The sequence below is a fragment of the Paramormyrops kingsleyae genome, chromosome 8 (genome assembly GCF_048594095.1).
Source record: "Paramormyrops kingsleyae isolate MSU_618 chromosome 8, PKINGS_0.4, whole genome shotgun sequence".
NCBI lineage: Eukaryota > Metazoa > Chordata > Actinopteri > Osteoglossiformes > Mormyridae > Paramormyrops > Paramormyrops kingsleyae.
This window is the reverse complement of record NC_132804.1, coordinates 27,183,557-27,203,345: the sequence shown is the minus strand read 5'-3', so window position 1 is coordinate 27,203,345 and position 19,789 is coordinate 27,183,557. Positions and strand designations below refer to the sequence as shown.

Sequence of the window (19,789 nt, the reverse complement as noted above, 5' to 3'; positions counted from 1 at the left end):
AAAATTCTATAGGCTTTGCAGGACTTGAGACTCAACCATCACAAAGCGTTTTGACAATTTTATCCTTTTTACATATATATTACCAGTTTAATATTAAGGCTTTTTCTGCCCTTTTAGGAGGAAGGCATTCTGTTCCTGTACAATGAACACACAGCCCAGCCGAGTGACAACATAATGGACAAATGGATCCAGTCCTTCACAGAGTCGCTTGTTCAGTTCTTTAAGACTGAAATGGATGGTAGGTGTTGAGGGTTAACCTATGGCGTGTTTCCTCACTATCCTCAAAACATGGTTGTGTGTTAAGGTTACAAATACACTTTCTTTAATATTCAAAAACATTTCAGCCATAAAAGCTTTTCTGTTGCTCATTAGGCAAAGAATTTTTATTTTATTTTTTTACTTTTGTCTTGACCTTTGTCTTGAGCAGGCGCTTGACTGTAGAGCTATGTTTATCCAGGTTTTTGAATCAAGCTAAATGTTTCCAAATTCAGCTTACAGACTGTACACCGTTGTGCCAAGACTAGTCAAGTTTGTTGACATGCTCACCAACTGGTACGTGAGGATGAACCGGAAGAGGCTGAAGGTACGCCCGGCTTCGTTGCGGTTTCCGTGGGATCGTGAAGGTTGGGGTTGCGTAGCACAGGGCTTCTCAGGACCAGGAGTGATACTTTAATGCATGAAGTGCATCTGCAGCCTCCAGTAGAGGGTATCATGCTGGTCTCTATGGACTGTGCTTATGTTCTGTGCGTCCCGTTAGTGTGCAACGGCCACGGTTGTGAGCCGTGCTCTTTCTCTGGTCTGCAGGGCGAGAGCGGGAAGGACGACTGCATGCGGGCTCTGGAGACCCTGTTTTCCGTGCTCTTCTCCATGTGCAGGCTGATGGTGAGTCATGTGTGCCTTGTCATGGACATGTGAGTGTTTCTGCGCACTTGAAAGAGGATCTTTTTAGAGCTAAAGGCATTTTCTGTAAGATTTTTAGAGAGCTTTGCTGGTAAAACCAATTCTATAAAAGAAATACGGGCATTTCGTTCGTTGATTTATCATCCTCTCAGCTTTGGTTTGTCTTGTTTTGGTGTCTTGAGTTGTCATTGGGAGGAATGTTCCAGCCCTTTAAGTCTTATGTTGAGTTTGGCCCTGTTGTGTAAGTTAGTTTCCCAACCTGATCCTCAGATCCGTGTTTTTTGCTTCCTCCCAGCTCCCTGCAAAAATGGGGAGGGGTTCCCAAAACCCGGATTGGGAAACACTATTGTAAAGGGTTAATGAACAGTCAGCAGATCTGTTTAAAAGATTCTCTCCCTCCCCAACCCAGGCTCCCTTTACACCTTTCATTACTGAGATGTTCTATCAGAACCTGAAGCACCTGATCGATCCAGCATCTGTGGAGGAGAAGGATGCTTGCAGCATCCACTACCTCATGGTTCCGCAAGTTCGGTAAGTGGAGTAACTAATTTGTGGCTAGTTAACTGAGTGCATGGTTGACCCCGGTAAAACCGGATGTCTAAGCGTTGCCGACCGAAACGCTCACCACTGCTGTGTGCAGTTTGGAGAGCACGCCCTGTTCATCTGGAATCTGTCAAATTCATTCCAGTCATCCATACATCCATCATCTGTTCCCACATATCCGTCGCAGCTCCTTACTGGAATTTCAGATTAATTTATTTTCATCTAAACATTTTCCTTTAAGGCTAATAAGGCTGCAAAAATTGTTCCAGCCAGAGTCTCGGTAAAGCACGAGTTGGAATTGAATTCCTGCCAAAATCCGATTAAAAGGATAGTATGGAGTCCACGTTCCAATCCTCTTGGGGACGGGGAGGGGGAAGAAAAATGGTATCTTTCAGGTTAACATGCCAGCAAAATAAATAATTAAATTGCATAAAATGAATCATTTTTAAAAGGAAGTGGCCTTATTCCTTGAGGTCGAGCTGAGGAGAGTACTAATTATGCCCTGCCTTCATACATTAACGGCATTATTACTCTATGGAACATTGAGTCGTAGCGTGAGCCTAAACAGTGGCCTTTTATGGGAAAAGTATTACTGTGTGGATGAACAGTTAATGTCATTTTTTCAGGCTGGTGAAAATTCACTGGTGTGTTGTAGAATGAATTCTAGTTAAGGGAGAGACTGGGATTCCCCATTTGGAAGCAGAATTTGATTGTCAAGTCAAATTCAAACTTAGTCTTGGGTTTAGTTTGTTTACTTCAAACAGTAAATATTGTAGCAGGAAAAAAACTGAACTTCCAGCTGAACTGAGTACCTGGATGTAGGTGACATTACACTGGGATGTAAACATTGTTTCAAATGCTTAAGTCAAAGCCACCAATTTATATAAAGCTAAGTAAATACCTTCTCAGAAGTCAGTAACCGGCATTACTCAGTCTATTAGATTTTAAATACTGTTCTCCAATCGCACTACAGATCGATGTCTGGGCAGGCTGATAGGGGCGATACCGTTCTCCTGACGGCCAGCTATCAGTTTGCTCGCTCTTGACAGTCTCGACAAAGCTGAGGAATAAATCCCAGCCAACTTTTCTCCCTCGGTTGCTGGACGGAAGCCCGTTTTGTTGTGCAGCTGAAGACTCTCGGCCTGTGTTGGTGAAAGGCTGTCTGTCCAGGCTCTGAAATGCACTCGGAGGCACTTTAACTCTGCCTCTGAAGAGGGCCCTAACATTCCGAGTTAATTTAAAAAGGACATTGGTTTGTTGAGGTTCCTTTTTCGTGATTGGTGCCTGAAACATTAGGCATGGATTGAGATAGTTAATGGGGGGGGCGGGGGGGTTCACATGGTATCAAGGGATATGAAATTTGCCACTTGTTTCCTCCCTAGAATTGTCATGAATTTTGATTACCTGGAATGGTCAGAAGTGAACATATATTGAGTAAATGATAGCTAATTTACTGGGATTAGATTTTTTATGACCGCTGTTTAACCAGAGATGGTAAGGTAATGTGTCTCTCTCACTCTCTCTCTCTTTCACTCCCTGTCTGTAGGGAGACGTTGATAGACAAGCACATGGAGAGCGCGGTGTCCCGAATGCAGTCAGTCATCGAGCTGGGCCGCGTCATCCGGGATAGGAAGACTCTTCCGATAAAGGTAAGCCCTCTCTGCTGCTTCCGGTGCTCAGAATGACCGTCCTGTGACCTTTAGAATGTGGCCAAATACGCGAGCTGTCCTTATGATATAAACGAATATTCTCAAAGATGACTGAATGCCCCCCCCCAACTCAAGAATTTGCTCTATATTTCCATCTGTTTTCCTTGGCTATGTTTGCCCCCACCCCCCCCCCCCCCCCCCAATCTGTCTCCTATTCTGTCTCCGATTCCTACTTTGGAATTTTTTCTCATTATTATAAAACACATGCTAAGGAATATTTATGTAAAGGGGATTATGCACTCAGAGATTCTCTGGCCTTCAAAATGATTTGAAGAGGTTTTCTTTGACGTGCTGGTTTAAGATGGGTTTTGTTATTTTCAGTATCCCCTGAAGGAGGTGGTGGTGATCCATCAGGACCCAGAGGCTCTGAAAGATATCCAGGCCCTGCAGCAGTATGTTCTGGAGGTGAGGCGATACAGTAGGGCTGTAGAGGCGCATCCTTTGCCAATGCCCCCCCCCCCCCCCCCTTCCGGTGCAGTTGGGAACCCAGAGAAGGCTGCTGAGGAGAAGCTACTGATGCATTAAAAAATAATAATCCGGACTCGGATACAGCCGGATCAAAAAGCAACATGCATGCCGAATATGTTTAAAGAATTCCGTTACGTTTTGAAGTAGTCTAACCATCCTGTTTTTTGAGGCTTAGAGATTTTAAGTTTATTAATTGTATAAGTAGGTGTAGATCATCAAAGACCATATATGTGTCACAGATTGGCTTATGAAGCCCACGACCTTCATGCATCATCAGGTTTTGTTACACATGAGATAAAAAGGGGAAATCTGACTTTTGCTCCATTTCCGATTGTTGACCTGCAATGGAAAAATCCCATAATTCGGTTGGGGAACTTGTCTGATTTCCCTCAAAAGGATTACAAGCACATGTTAATAATATTAAACAGCATCTGCTTAGCTCTTGGTGTTCATTGAGTGCCTTGTAATTAAACGGTCTGTTGGTGACAATGTTGCACGTCGAATGGGGACCCGATGTAGAAATGACAGTCCAGTCTATGTGTTCCTATAGAGTCTGGGTTCGGATCGTTGTGGTTCTAAGGTAACAAGCGGCTTGATTTGTATTATGGAAAGATTTGAACCTTTCACCTAACATGGGTCTGGCCCAGGCACTCCAGACACACCTACAAACCATGATGGCTATCGAGTAATTGTCATGGAACACTTCCAGAATATTCCATTATATAACTCTAGCGCCAGCATATTTGTTTTCGGTTATTTGGTCTATTGCTGGTTTATCCCTTACGGCACTCTTGAATTTGTAATTATTTCTAAAGCTATACGTGGATGGAAATAGTTTGCTCAGCTCTCACATGGCTGGATTCATCTTTTGCCGAGCAGTTTGGCAGGGAAGTTTTCCTTATGAAATGGAGAAAGACTTGTGGGAGACGGTTTGTCGTTCATTAAATATGCACTTTATGGACCCTACAGTGTCCTGCTTGGGATATTTTTGGGGAAAGCTGTTTTCTTAACAGGGTACCCACGTTCATGGAAAACCTGGAAAAGTTTTGGAATTTTTAAACAATTTTTCCAGGCTCTGGATAAATTTTGGAATTCTTGGATAGAGAGGAAAAGTTATGGAAAAGTTTTGGAAACTAGCTTGTTAATTTTTTTTCCCGCTTCGTTCCGCAACGCGCTTACAGAAATGTACGAGTGTGGAAGTCAATAGTTAACTACCTTGGTAAACATCCGTTTCCGCGCAGATTTTGCGTATTTGAGATCGCTGCTTTTTTGCTCATTATTCCGGTTTTTATGGTTTTATTTATTTTTTTGCACATATTTAAATTTTATTGATCAGTTTCCCGTTTTTGACTCTGTTTGCCTCTACCAATCATAAGGTACATATAATTTTAATATTGGGATTAATTTTCTTAATTGAACGCTATTTGCACATTGGCGAAAGTTGTCCACCGTCTGTGTTTATTTGGTAAGCAGATTGGCTATTATCGTACCGAAAATTGTAGTATTACTGTCGTGCCGTATGCGGGACACGGAGCGGAGACAGAGGAGCGGCAGTCAGGAAATCGGGGAACACAGGGTTTAATAAAAAGGGCAGGCAAGAAAACACGCAGTGATATTACTAATGACAGAAACAGCTGATCACACGGGGATCCCACACGAGGTTAACGAGGGGGCGTGGCACACGGAAGGAGCGGACGATCGGGGCAGGACAATTACTATCAAACTGCATGATCATCAAATCAAAGCAAACTTGTGGGTTTTGGAAAATTTTCTTGTGGTACTGGAAAACTTTTGGAAAAGTCATGGAAATTTATTCTGCCAGAACTGGGGGAACCCTGTGTTAATGAATTATAATAGATAACGTTTGTTTAATACAGAGGAATCATACAGAAATCTGTATTAATGTGTATTTCTCATAAAAAGCTATTCTCACGTATTACTATACTTTCCACTCTGTAAGAATAGTAATTTTATTAGCATGTTATAACGTTAGCATGATGAAGGTTTGGGCGACCATTTCACCTTGGACCCTAGAAGTTTTTTACTATTGGTTTTTTGGTTCTTCTTTTTCTGTATAACGTATAATGTAGCAACCGTGAACTAACGATGTACCGCTGCACACTCTCATTAAGTGTCTAGGGGCAACATTGCTGTGAAAGGCGCTACATACAAATTTAATTTCTAAATTCAGGGTTGCGATATGAGTTAACAGAACCTCGAACTACAACATGTACAATCAGTGATTACTGATGCTGCTGCATGTGTCTGGCACTCATTGGTTTATTGTAGGAGCCCAGAACTGTGTACCCTAATGGACAGTTTTAGTATTTAGCTATAGGGAGCTGTTGACTTGTGTAAAATCAATTTGAAGTAAATCCATCCATCCATTATTGTAACTGCTTAATCCCCACTGGGGTCACGGGGGGCCCGGAGCCTATCCTGGGAACAATGGGCGCAGGCGGGAACCAACCCTGGGCGGGTGCCATCATATGCCTAGTATATTTTCGGCATACGTGATTTTGCTATAAGGTGTCTTGAATGATATGGGCAGGTAAATCTGACGTGTAAAATTTGACTTGCGCAAGAGTTGGTGGAACGAATTACTTACGTCAGTCAAAAGTTGCCTGTATGTAGAGTTGTGCGGTGTTCCCGCGAGCAGACGGACCGTCTCAGTAAGCACGGAGTAAAGCGATGTGACAGATCTAGGTCTGTTTGATGCACAGGTCTTGTGGTCCTAGGTGAAACACGTCAGCCTTTGTTTCATAGACACGTTCCTCCCACCTGTCTCCTATAAGTCGTATGAATGCTTCAAGACGGGGAACCCCAGCTCTTTTCCCAGAGGGATCAGCGTATCGTGATTCCCGCTCCATTCCCTCAATTAATCGGTTTATTTACTCATTAATTATCTACTGTATAGTTCATGTCTGAATACCGTGAAAGATTTGTAGGGTATTTATAGGGAAAAATGGTGCCAACTGAATGTGCTGTTTCATGTGCTAATGATGACAATGATTGACGAGCTATTTGGGGAAGTTGGGTTGGAACCAGACACATTCTGACATTGAGTTTGACACCACCACGTTGACATCTAGTGCGCCCCCATATGGCAGGAATGGCAGCTGGCCCGCTGTTCTTGTTCTCCCAGCCTCGAGCAGCGTGACCAACGGAAAGTGCTGGAAGAGCAGGCTATAAATAGCAATTTTTAGTGCCTTGTCAGACAATGTCATCTCTCTGCGGTGATGCAGCAGTTCATGCACATGGTCTGCCACGGCATGGATTGATCGATCGTTTTTTTAGGCAGCTGGGCATAAACCTGCGCATAGCTGTAATATTTCTGAGTGTTCATTTTTTAAAAGTAGAAAACAGTCTGTGCAGATTTAAGGACATTAAGGCAAGTATGTACAACATACATGAACCAGTCAAAAGTTTGGGCAAGCAAAGCCACCTACAAAGGAGAGTGATAGTGTTGCGTCACATGACCTGGTCACCTGACCTAAACACAATAGCGATGGTTTAGAGCAGGGGTCTCCAACTCCGGTCCTGGAGAGCTACCATCCAGTAGGTTTTCTATACTACTTGGCTTATGATGAGCCACACCTGTTCCTGGTATTTACCTGAGAACAGGTGTGGCTCATCAGAAGCCGGGTATGATAGAAAACCTACTGGACGGTAGCTCTCCAGGACCGGAGTTGGAGACCCCTGGTTTAGAGAGAGTTTGACCAGAGAGTGAAGGAAGAGAGGTTCAGCATATGTTGGAACTCTTTTAGGACAGCTGGAAGGCTGGAGTTCCAACCCATAGAGCTCCCCCCCCCCCCCCCCAATATTTTTTTTTTAGTTGCTTTTTTGGTCGGTGCATAATTCCATATGTTATTTTATAGATCTGACATTTTTATAATTATTCTAAAATGCAGAGAATAAATGAAGTAGGCGTTTTCAGACTTTTGACTGGCACTGTATGTTAATGATTGGGTTAATGTTGAGGGTTCATGGGTTTTGTATATTTATATTTTGTATGTATATTTAAATATTTAGTAAAACATCAGATTGGGACTTAGATTCAGCAGACTTTCCAACCCTCCACCCCCCTCCCGCAAAATAATAATAATAATAATTCTGGCAGTATTTTTAAACCGCACAATAAATGGCAACGTGAGACCCCAAGCATATCAATAATTAGCCAGTATTGCCAAGGAATAAAAAATTATGAAATGTTATTCCAAGTTTATGCATTGTTTCTGGCTGTATAGTTTGGCCTGTCAGTATGAAAAGGAGATGTGCGTGTCATTGCTGAAAGAAATGATTTTGAAAAGCATACAGGTGTTCAGAAAGGTAAGCCAGACCACTAAAGACATTTATTTTTAAGATTATTAGTTTGTTTATTGGGAGCACTGTATTTAAATTACTAGTGTACAGTAAAACCTTGGATTGCAAGTAACTCGGTCTGTGAATGTTTTGCAAGACGAGCAAAAATTTTAAAATAAATTTTAACTTGATGAACGAGCGAGGTCTTTCAGTACGAGTATTACGTGTACGTGTATGCTTTGTCTGCCTGGCGTCACGTAATCACAATTGAGCCAGTGGTTCTTCTCTCGCTCTCTCTCTCTGTCTCTCTCTCGCTGCGGGATTGTGGGTAATAGTCTCCCATTCTCAGTCGGTGTCTCCCATGCTCGGTCTCAGTCGGCGTCTCCCATGCTCGGTCTCAGTCGGCGTCTCCCATGCTCGGTCTCAGTCGGCGTCTCCCATGCTCGGTCTCAGTCGGCGTGCCTCACTCGTATACTCAAAATTTAGTAGAAAAGCACCACCCGAATAAGGCGAGTGATGAATCTTTAACGACAATGCAATGTCCACATTTCCGCAAAATCGAAAAGGGGGCAAAAGCGGCTGTCATTGGATAGGTTCCTTGTTAGACACACAAATAGAAAAAGATTCCAGTGAGCCAACAGATAGCAGTGATTTTGTTAGTTATAGTGAAAGTCGTCCTACAAAATAACCCTCCTTTTCTCTCTCGTCTCCCTCACACCATCCACCATTCTTTTCAAAGGTAAAGCGCAGGTTAATTTGCTTCATGTATTTTTACTTTATATTTTGTATTAATTGTTTTATTAATATTTTTGGGTTGTGGAACGAATCATCGGAGTTTCCATTATTTCTAATGGGGAAATTCGCTTTGATATACGAGTGCTTTGCATTACAAGCACGTTTTCCGGAACGAATTATGCTCGCAAACCAAGGTACCGCTGTAGTTGTATCATGAGGGAAATATTTGTGTCCGTCATAATGTTATGCTGACTAGTATTGTATCTGCATTTACAAAACTGAGAAACCTGCTTTCAAAGAGTAGTTTTAGTTCTAAGAGGAACATTTTCTGTTTTGGCAAAAAGTGTATTTTTTTTTTGCAAGTCTTTTCACTTCCTGTTTATATGAGAGGTTTTGGGACACTTGCTCTCCAGAATATAGATAATTATCAACTTATGTTGACAGTAATGAGTTTTCTCGTTTAAAATGGTTAAAGAGGGTTGATCTCATGATCTTCATCAGCATTTAGATTCCCCTGGAAATCCACACCATTTTGACATTCAGATGTCTGTTCAGTAAAAATAGGTAGAAAAGAGGGTGGGGGTGGATCAGTTATCTTTCAGAAGAGGAGCCTTTATGTGGTGTAATAATATGTAGTTGGATAGTATTTTTCTTTCTTCTATTTTTTTAAAAATCCCCATTGTAAATGTTGAGTGAATACCTGTATTTCGTTTGAGCTAAATAAACCTTTGAGTAATTTTATTCATTCTCCCTGCCCCCAGGAGCTTAACCTCCGGCAGCTCACCATATCGACTGACAAAGACAAATATGGTATCAGGTTGAAGGCGGAGCCTGATCACATGGTGCTGGGCAAGCGCCTGAAGGGGGCCTTTAAGTCCGTCATGGCTGCCATCAAGGAGCTGAAGAGCACCGAGCTGGAGGGCTTCCAGAAGACAGGTGTGTCTGTGTGTGTGTGTGAGAGTGAGAGATCCGTGTGAGAGTGAGAGATCCGTGTGAGAGTGAGAGATCCGTGTGAGAGTGAGAGATCCGTGTGAGAGTGAGAGATCCGTGTGAGAGTGAGAGATCCGTGTGAGAGTGAGAGATCCGTGTGAGAGTGAGAGATCCGTGTGAGAGTGAGAGATCCGTGTGAGAGTGAGAGATTCGTGTGAGTGAGGTCACATGAGGCTTCTTGAAAGCTACAGAGTCTCCCTGATGTGGGAGGTGGGGTCGTGGTGGAGAGTGCAGATTTTTGGCTTGTTTGCACAGGGTCTACCTGTTTTTGGAGAAGCAACATGTTGAGCGGCTGGTTCGTTGTTTCTGGGGACCCTCTCAAAAGGTCACTTTAGGCCCCAGAAACGTCAGACCTGTCCTCCTTTTCCCCTCAGATAGCTGGTTAGCACAACACGCTTCTTCAGCATCTCCAAATTCAGCGTTTCCCAACCGGGCCCTCAGGGATCCCCAGACAGTCCACGTTTTTGCTCCTCACCAGCTCTCCATAGGGAGCTTTCTGGCAGGGAGCTGGGAGGGAGCAAAAACGTGGACTGTCTGGGGATCCCTGAGGGCCAGGTTGGGAAACACTGTCGTGACTGTTTGTAGCCGATCGGGTTCCCCATGTAAATGTATATGGGCAGGTGGTAAATTCCATAGCCTGTGAAGATCTGACAGTTGCCAAGGACTTACGAACAGCCACAGCCTTTGATCACTAAGACCAACAACTGTTGGCTCTAATGGATGCTTTAAGGACACTCATCCAGTCAAGTCCTACATCCAGGCTCCGTTACACGTAATAAAATTGATACATAACATTTATCTGCTACTTGAGCTATTTTATTAGATGCTGCCTAAGTAATTATTTATTGCCCTGATATGAGCATTTGCTTTTGCATGAGACAGGGGTTCTGGGGGGAAGGTGGAGGTCTGTCTATTAACTGCACAGGGATTGTGAAACAGAGCCCTGAATTGGGCATGATGGGAAAGCTGAGTTTCCCATGTGGGTATGGATATGATCGGTCACCTTAAGCCGTCCGCTTCACTCTACAAGCAAGTCAGCTGGGTAAATTATACAAGTATTATAACCCTTGACGGTCCAGCCAGTATCGGTTATAAGCAGATTTTTGTGTTGAGGTTTTATTTGCATTAAAATGTTGGTGGTAATTTTGTGGGCCATGTTTAATGGGTTTCTTCCTGCAGTACATGGACACGTACTTAAGCTAATCGGTGTGTCTAAATTGGCTGTAGTGTATGACTGCATGCGTCTGTGTGTGTTTGTTTGCCGCATGTTTGACTCGCATGCCATCCAGGGTGCTCCCAGGTACCCTGTCCAGGGTAAGCAGTGAAATGACAGATGGGATGGATGGTATTTCAGGTCAATACAAGTAAATACGACCTAGTTTTACATTCAGATCTGCGCATCTGAACGTTGTCTTTTCTGATCTGTGTGTTCAATAACTGGTGTTTCTTTTCATGTCTTAAAGTCCATTTCTTAAATTGTCATGTTTATTCTGTTTATTTCTCAGTATTTATAGTCTAACATTCTCATTTGCACTATGTGCACTATGCCTCTGTTTATGACACCATATATCTGATGTTGGCATTAAAAAGTACTTTGACTTTGACTTGATAGCTGGTTTTACTTCCTTTTCAGGCACTATCGTGGTGGCCGGGCACGAGCTTCACGAGGAAGACCTCAGATTAATGTACACGTTCGACCAGACCTCTGGAACGCAGTACGAAGCGCACTCTGATGCACAGGTATACACAGGTATACACAGGGATGTTCCCACATGGATGTGAAATTGAACCAGAGCAAGATGCTTGGTTTTATATTGCATTATGCGCTGGTTGATTCTAGGAGACAAAGATATGAAATGTGCAAATAAAAAAAAAAAAGTTAGTCAGGTGCCGGTCTGAGGATATAGTTCTGGTTGGGTAGGAGCGATTTTTGCCAAAAAAAAAATCAACATGTTCAAAAAGGATCAGCGTGTGTGTTTTTTTCAGAAGATTGATCTGAATTCCTCCACCAGGTCCTTGTTTTGCTTGATGTCACCCCTGATCAGTCTATGGTGGATGAAGGAGTGGCCCGTGAAGTCATTAATCGCATCCAGAAGTTGCGCAAAAAGGTATTAACAAACAATTGTATACTTTTAAGTTTGATATGGATGACGCCGTCATTCATGTTGAAATGTGTACAGCATTTGTATATATTGAGTTGAAGAGTGGGCGGGGATTCTGCACGGTACTTTAAGTTGTCGGTAACTTCTCCGGTGACTTTCTCCCAGAATAACTTTTTGAAGACATCTGCTTGGCTGAGCCCATTGTGTTGCCATCTAGCTAATTCGCCTCCAGAGCTCACTGGCCAGTTTTTGTATCTCGGGATTTTAGTTTTGTTGGTGAACCCATCAGGATATACTGGACCTCCCAGCTGTTGATTCCTGAGGTCCTTCTGGGTCCTCCTTGTCTGCTGTTTCTAAGAGAGCGGCTGTTAGCGATGGTGTCATTGGTCTTGACTCTTGTCAGTCATTCTTCCTTTTGAAGTAGGAGCATTATTAGCCTTTCTGAGATGCTGACTGGAACTGTGTGGCTTTCTGGGAAAAGAAAAGATGCTGTGCACTTATTAAGATGTGGTTTTAGACGAGTCTTTTTAAGTGTTCTCTCTCTTTAATAAGCAGCCACCCCCCCCCCTCCCCAGAATTCCCTGACTTTTTGCCATGTGTACATGTGCAAGTGTGAGATGCTGTTTAAGGCCTGGCTGGAACCTGCAACAATTTTAACATGAGAGGGAAAGCACATTTTAACAATTCCCTTTATGAGTCACAATGGCTGATATTGGTATGGAGATGGAAATGTACCAGCGAGAAGTGATTTAATGAGTCTGGTGCCACACACGAACCAGCCCACCCCCTCCTGGCCTCTCTTACCGCTTGGTAAGATACGATAAAACCTCAGTCCAGCAGGAATAAGTCCACTTTCAGCTGTATTGTCTTGTAGGTACGGCTTAGAGCAAGAAGTCCCAGACCTGTCAGTCTGATTTGATTTTCTTATGGTTTGTTTTTCACTTGCATTTTTGGTTCCTAGCTCTGGACCCGCGCGTTGCCAGCTCTCTACTGCCTCGGGTCTGTCAGGAGGCAGTGTGAAGCGGGCATCTGTTCACCCAATTCATGTCCGCACTGTCTCCACCCATTTTTCACATGCAAATTAACTGCCGCAGTGTAGGTCATACTATTTAAACATCAGTAACCAAGGCGCTAAGTGTCCGTAGGAGTTGTCATCCAGAAGATGACTGTCTTGAAGAAGCCGATGAATGAATAAATCCTAGCTGGTTCCACTCCCATCTTTCTGTGCAGTGAATGCTTTTATTTTCCATTCCACTTGGGGCTTTAGGTTGTAGTTGGAAATGTCCAGGCTTTTAGGACTCGATCCATACATGAAGCAAAGTGAAAGTGTGTGTGTATATCATACAGGTATTGCTGTGGATTGCAGTGTTATCTTGATCTGTTTCCCAGGGTCACCTGGTCCCTTCTGATGAAATAACGGTGCACTATAGCTGCGAGCCTGCTGGCGAGTATCTGGACAAGGTCATCCAGATGCACACGGACTTCATTCTGTCCACCATCAAGGCTCCTCTCAAATCATCCTCTGTGACCAGCATGGCAAATGTGATTGTGGAAGAGAAGACTCAGGTATGGGGCGGAGCCTTCCTTGGAATTACAAGTTCAGTAATTTCTTCAGCAAAGGCCCTTCTTATAATAGTGGACCTTTGCTGTCTTCCTGTGTTTCAGCTAGGTGTTCCCTAAATGCGTCAGCGACATGTCCAGTAAAATTTCTATAATATATGTATATGTCACCTCAATTGGTCTCCGAGTTGCTTTGCATAAAAACCTTGGATATGCACACATAACGTTAATCTGCTTTTTCAATGTTAGCTGAAGGGCTCGGACTTGAACCTGACCATTGTGAAGGGAGTGTCCACCCCTAGTCCCCCTTCAGGTCCTGCCTGTGCCTTCGTCAACCTGAAGCTGAAGCTGGATGGCAAAGAACAGGGTAGGTTGCTGGCCTGGGAAAACCGGAAGCGGGGCATGAGGTGTGATGTCGACTCACCTCCCATTGGGTTTTTGTGTTTTGTAGAGGGTGTGGTCCTTCTGGAGAACCCCAAAGGCGACAACGTGCTGGACGTGAAGCGCCTGAAGGAGGTTTGCTGTAGCATCTTTAATGTCTCAGGCACCCATCTTTCCATCTCCAGCGGGGAGACAGGTGGGTCCACAGCCTCTGCTCTCACCCTCCAAACCAGCCGTGGTTTGGGTTCATGTCTCATACAGTCTGTTCTAGTTGAGATGGCTGTGTTGACGTGAGCCAAGGATGTTTCGGTGAGATTGGAATTTAAGATGATTCTCTGGTGATGCAATGTGCTTCTTAAGTCGAGGTTTATGACTGGCAGATTTGGTTATCGGAACAGAGCAGTCAGTTGTGATTTGAGGTGTGCAACTGTATCTCATTCTGTGGCAGCCATTGGGATTATGTGGGTTGACATCTGAGGCAGATGGTCTACAGACTTCTGTTTGTATGTCACACCAAGGCTGTAATGGACACGGAAAGGGCTTCTACCTGCTCTGCATCCAGCTGCAGTGGTTTTCTGTGTCCATTGTAATCCTATTGCTTTGGATCTTCCAAGCAGAACTGGCTCTTGTAGGCAAGGAGGACCTGAGGGTGGATATTGCAATGCATGTGAGTGGTTGGGGTAAAGTAGTTCATCAGCCTGACCCCTCTAGTCAGTTCTGTGAGGACACCACCCTCAGATGAGTCCTCCACATGACCCATGATTCAGGATCAAATGCACACCTTCTGATACCATTTAGTAGAACTTCATATGTGGTATTCAAGGTTTTCATTGAAGTTCTTCATGAGCGCAAAGGATATGACTAAATAATGCAGCAGCTGTGAGAACATTATTAGCTGAACACATGCATAATAATCACTGTCACTGTCATGCTTTTCATCGCGATCCAGCTGGTAGACAGCTGTATGTGTTTTGCCCTCAAGTTGTCATTATTAATTAATAAATGCCCAGGCATTACCGCATGGGAACCTGTGCGACCACGCTTTCTGTGACGGGTTGGGTTAAACGATGGCTCATGTTTTCCAGTAGGACTGAAATGCATCCCTGCTGGAAAAAAAAATCACTCATCAGAAAATGACATAAGACAAACACATTTTAAGGCGATTCATTAATATCTTGTTAGAGATGCCAGCGAATGATTCCTTCTAGATTTTGTTTTTCATGTCTTGCCTGATGAGTGAGGATCCATTATCTTAATTTTACACATTTCCCAATTTCATAAACTCCTGAATGTCCCTTTTGCACTCTTCATAAAGTACTTTGACCAAGGATTCAGTAGCCAGGTCTCAGTCTCAGTTTTGAGGCCCAAGACTCAATCCTTAACCGCTAGGCTAGTTGCAATTCTTCCAAGTCACTTCAGAAATTTCCTGTTTTGTTCTGCAGAAATAGCCAGTAAAACTAACCTCCTCAGCCTGCATGGACAGACACTTTGGGTGACATCAGGGGCCACCGCCCCTGCTTCTTCAAGCACTGACCCCATCATCTGCCCCTACGTCAATTTGCAGTTGCTCAACTGCCGACCTGCTGGTATTATACTCTCTCCTCTCCTTACTGCACTATATTGATATTATTGCTTAAGTTTGTGGTGACTAAACTTTTATCCATCCACTCAGCTGGATTATTCATGAATTTCCATGACCTCTTTGCTAAGATTATATTCTTAGGCTATGGAGTGGCTGTAGGAGAACGCCCAACTTTAGTGGAGCTTACTCGTTGGCCTGTGTGGAGTGCTACATATTTAATGAGCCAATTCTTGAGTGTCTATACCCAACAGTGTGTCGTTTTCTTGAAGAATGCCAGTCCGGAGTGGTGGGCACTCTGCTGCTGGCGAACCCTGTGGACCAGAACGGACTGACGTATGCCGGGCTGCTCAGTGAGACTGCCAAGGTGTTTGGCCTTCGGAGTCGGAGACTCCGGCTGTACTTGGACGAGAGCGCTACTGAAGGTGAGACCAGGAAACTCCACTTTCCATGGTTTTGCTGTCATATACCCTTTTTTTAAAGGGTGCAAAGACAACACTCAGTGGGTAGGACTGTTGCCCGACACTGGGGCTGGGACTCTGCTCTGTATGTATGCAGTTTTCCTGTTCTCCCAGTGTTCCCTTCCGCAGTCCAGAGACCTCCTGGGCTGTTTTGTCATTGTAGATGCGGGCATCTTTGTGCCCTGAGATGGACTGGCATACCAGGGGGTGTACCCTAACTCGTGCCCCATGCCACATCTGACTCTCAGACCCCTTCCATGACTCAGATCAGGTCTTGAAAGATGGATGGTTAGAATGTAGAGTTTATTTTTGAGTATCAGAAATGTGCTGCAGATACTTCTTCCGAGTTCTCATAGTGAATTCCGGATCTGTGGACACTGATAGGTCTGGTCCTTCATCTCTCTAGCGCCCTGTGAAGGGTCAGTATTTATATTTATAGGAGTTTGCCCAAGCTCACCTGTCATCAAGGAACCCTGACATACAGTCTGTTGACGTCCCACTTGAACTCATGTTGACAAACCCTTTTCCGATCATTGGTGCTGAGTGATACTCAGTGTTACTCTTGGTTAAAAAGCACAGGGAGCACCCTGTTGTTCCACTCCATCAGCTTTGTGCAGATATTTCACTGAAGAACATTCAACTGAGGATCCAGTAGCTGTAGGCGTGTGGATCAGACGTGAGCCTGTGGGTTTGGCCGGATTGCCAATCAGAATTAATATTTATTTATTTTTCATTTTCATTCAGTCCCCACCCACCTTGAACATGCAGTATCTTGAGTTTGAATGTAGCTCAGAGTTGGCGTTTTCATTGTTTTCACTCGCTCCCTTCACGCCAGATATTTTGTGATATTTTATGGCTGATCTTATTTCTTCATTCATCAAGAGAGAGCTTTTATTTTGGAGAGTTTTTACTGCTCTGATAAATCCATCTAATTGTGAATCTTCCTTATAATAAAAATGCACTTAGTGAATCATGGCCTTTAAGTTTTTTTTTGTCAAGCAGTATTTGTATCTGTCCAGCCATCCATCTTCCACCCTCTTATCCTGGACGTATAATAGAGAGTTTGTACTTAAATGTCCCCTTAGTTGTTTCTCGTTTTATTGATCTGTTGTGCTGTCAGCAACCACTACTGACTAGAGTGTACCCCACCCACCTAGAGAGGCAGCCTCTGTCAGAACAATTTGTCTTTGGGCTTTTTGAAGATGTATTTTTGTTTTTGTCCAATAATTTGTCTTCGTGAGGCTTGTGGTCTTTATAGACGGTCGGTATCTGCAAGCCGATGTGCTAGTGTGTGTTTCAAAGGAGTAAATGTAGTGAAGGATTAGAAAACAATGATTTAATTACCTCTATAGTTTTGTATAATTCCTTTGCTGCTTCAGTCTGTGAAGTGTTTGACATCTTCAGATTTCCCATGCTGTTGTTTTTCACATTAGTTTCATATAAATATCCCCTAAATATGTACTTCATTAGCTGTTTTAGTCTTAATTTTTATATGGAGCGATCATCTGTGTTCATATTCTAAAACTGAAGTTCTTCATTTCTCATACTTTTCAGAAATCTGTGAAGACATCTCGCTGAAGACATTAAACATGAAGACGTTGTACGTTCGAGTTCTACCCACAACGGCAGAAGCTTAAAACTTATTTTTTTGTAAAAGCAAATGTCTTTCTTATACTGCTGAAAAATATTAAAAACATCTAGGGTTTAAGGGAGGACCGTTTTCTGGGTCATTTATTAGTTGTGTCTTGTTAATTTTGCTCCTAGCCTGAAACCTCAATAAAAGAAGCTGCTTCTCCCTGTCACAGACAGACAGGCACAGAATTTCAGAACATATTGTAAAGGGCTCATTTTGACTGTGCCCAGACAATTGCTTTTGAGTACTTTGCTGTAAATGTCACACAGCTAAAAAGGAAGTATGATCCAAAGGATTTATAGTTCTGGGCCAGCAGGGTTAGCACTTTTCTTTTGGAGGTACTTTGTCTCTCCAACCTGCATATAACCTAAGGGAAGTAAGTGCATATTAAAGTCTCAGTTATACCCCTGATCTGGCTATGGTTACACCTGCACTGCCAGATGGGTCACCTTTCTCTCTGCCTCATAAATTTGAAACCCTATAAGGAACTTCCAGATTTATAATTGAATTGTATGTGTCTTGGGATGTCAGGGTGTGTTCAAGTATAACCCCTAATGATTCATTTACAGCAGCACTTCAAAATAAAATTATGCTCAAAAACGTATATATATTTCTGTCTTGTGTTCAAGGTGTGAGAGTTTTTAATTATATTTTAAGTATGCATTTTGCGCCTGATACTAACGGGGAATTCTCGTGTCTTCCTAAAGAGATGAAACGGAGTGTATTTTGTGTATATGTGCCCGTTGCTTTTCGGCATTGTGGGAGCTAAAAGGGAATTCAGGAGTTCACCAGCAGGTGGCGTTGTTACGTACTGAGCGATCGATTCTGTGACGGTGGCCGCGATACCTCCCCAGGTGCTCGTTCACTTAAAGTGTTCTGCATCGTTTCCCTTTAAAGTGGCTAGATGTGGTTTGAAAGGAGCGTGTAAAGTGTTCTCGGTATTCTGTGACTGCTTTGTTTTCACACTTCAAGCGATGAAACGTGTCGCTCCCTTTAAGGGGACGATACACGTCAGCCAGAATTCCCTGTTTTTTACGTGGAAAAAAACTGGATGTAACAGACATATGTAACCTTGCATTGGTGCTGCATATTTATGTTCAAAGTGCATTTGTTTGATTTCATTTTGGATACCACCTGCCTTTCATTTCACCTCAGAGATCTCCCTCTTAAGGTCACCAGTATGTTGCATTGTAAAAAAAAAAAAAACTATTCTGTCTCTCAGTGGCTGGATGCATGCTTGAATAACGATGACTTGGCTGGTCCTCCGAGTCATGACTGTGCGCTACTGAGTGAATATTAAACACACCTTTGCCCATCTGCTCACGCACCGTTCAGCCCTCTGAAGGCACCTGCCGGGCCAGTGAAATGGTCAGTCAGCCATCTGCCAGGCGCGTTCTGCCTGTCTCCACGCCTCAGCCATGGGAAGGAATCAAAGCCACTTTTGAGGCCACAGACGACACTGTTTTTTTTTGCTGGAATATACTGATCTTGGGTATTCCGGTATGCTATGCTGACTTGTGCTTATCGGTGTTTGATCTGTGCTTCTGTTGTAAAATTAGCTGTGTATCTCAACTTGGAGATCATCTGCGGGTGTGCTGAAGAACCAACATTCAGGCTTCATGCTGGAGGAGTCTATGGTGATGGTGTGTGTCTCACTGGGTTAGGATGCCGTATGTGATCGGATGGATGTCGTCTCAGCAGCAGGGGTGGAATTTGTTGTCAAGCGGCCTCAGATCTTGTGGTCGGCGAGGGGGTGCCCCTTGGTATATTTTTCTGAAGAAAGGCAGACCAACCTACCGGAATAATTCCCAAAGTTCCCACTGACCAGTCCGGCCTGGTCAGCAGGATGATGTCACCATTGGGCCCCTGAGTGAGGCCCTTAAGCCTGATGGCTCCAGGGACTGACAGCTTTCTTTCTCAATTTTATGTTTGCTCTGGATAAAGGCATCTGCTAAATAAAAAGTACTATATGCTGAGTATTATGTATCATATTAAGATGTTGAATTAGACTATAACGTAGATGATTGTGCATCTAGTTGATTTGAAAATTATTTGGGACTAACTTCTTTTAAAACATCTCACGACTCCCTCCGCTGACAGCTACTGTGGGGAAAAAGCCTCTCCCCTCTTTGATGTCAAACTCCATCTCCTGCAGGATGTGGTACTTCACATGATGTGCTCACTTTCCGTTCTACAGAAAGATGCTCTTGAAGATTCCTATAAATCATTAGGGTGTAAGAACTGTGTTCTGATTCTTATGCAACCATTAAACTAAATGGCAAGGGGAAATTAAGGTCAAACAGTTTCTCCGTTGCTGTACTGTACTGGAAAGTCCTTGACATTTAATCCTTTAATGAGCCCTAGGTTCGATTTACTTGGAATGGGGCACACACAGGCCTACTGTTTATTGTAGACTCAGGGAAAAT

General features: G+C 43.5%; 1 protein-coding gene across 2 annotated transcripts in view; it reads left to right on the top strand.

Moving 5' to 3' along the window:
• The window catches only part of iars1 (isoleucyl-tRNA synthetase 1), a 51,422-nt gene extending 33,455 nt beyond the window's left edge, over nt 1-17,967 (top strand). For both annotated transcript variants that reach the window (XM_072715566.1, XM_023799732.2), the window contains 15 exons: nt 118-238; nt 492-583; nt 805-882; nt 1,310-1,431; nt 2,990-3,092; nt 3,474-3,557; nt 9,419-9,593; nt 11,281-11,387; nt 11,660-11,755; nt 13,139-13,315; nt 13,559-13,676; nt 13,761-13,886; nt 15,133-15,276; nt 15,542-15,694; nt 17,285-17,967. In XM_072715566.1, the coding sequence (XP_072571667.1) occupies nt 118-238; nt 492-583; nt 805-882; nt 1,310-1,431; nt 2,990-3,092; nt 3,474-3,557; nt 9,419-9,593; nt 11,281-11,387; nt 11,660-11,755; nt 13,139-13,315; nt 13,559-13,676; nt 13,761-13,886; nt 15,133-15,276; nt 15,542-15,694; nt 17,285-17,367 (1,779 nt within the window). In that variant the 3' untranslated portion in view covers nt 17,368-17,967. The remainder of the gene's footprint in view (nt 1-117; nt 239-491; nt 584-804; nt 883-1,309; nt 1,432-2,989; nt 3,093-3,473; nt 3,558-9,418; nt 9,594-11,280; nt 11,388-11,659; nt 11,756-13,138; nt 13,316-13,558; nt 13,677-13,760; nt 13,887-15,132; nt 15,277-15,541; nt 15,695-17,284) is intronic.
• The last annotated feature ends 1,822 nt before the right edge of the window (nt 17,968-19,789 follow it).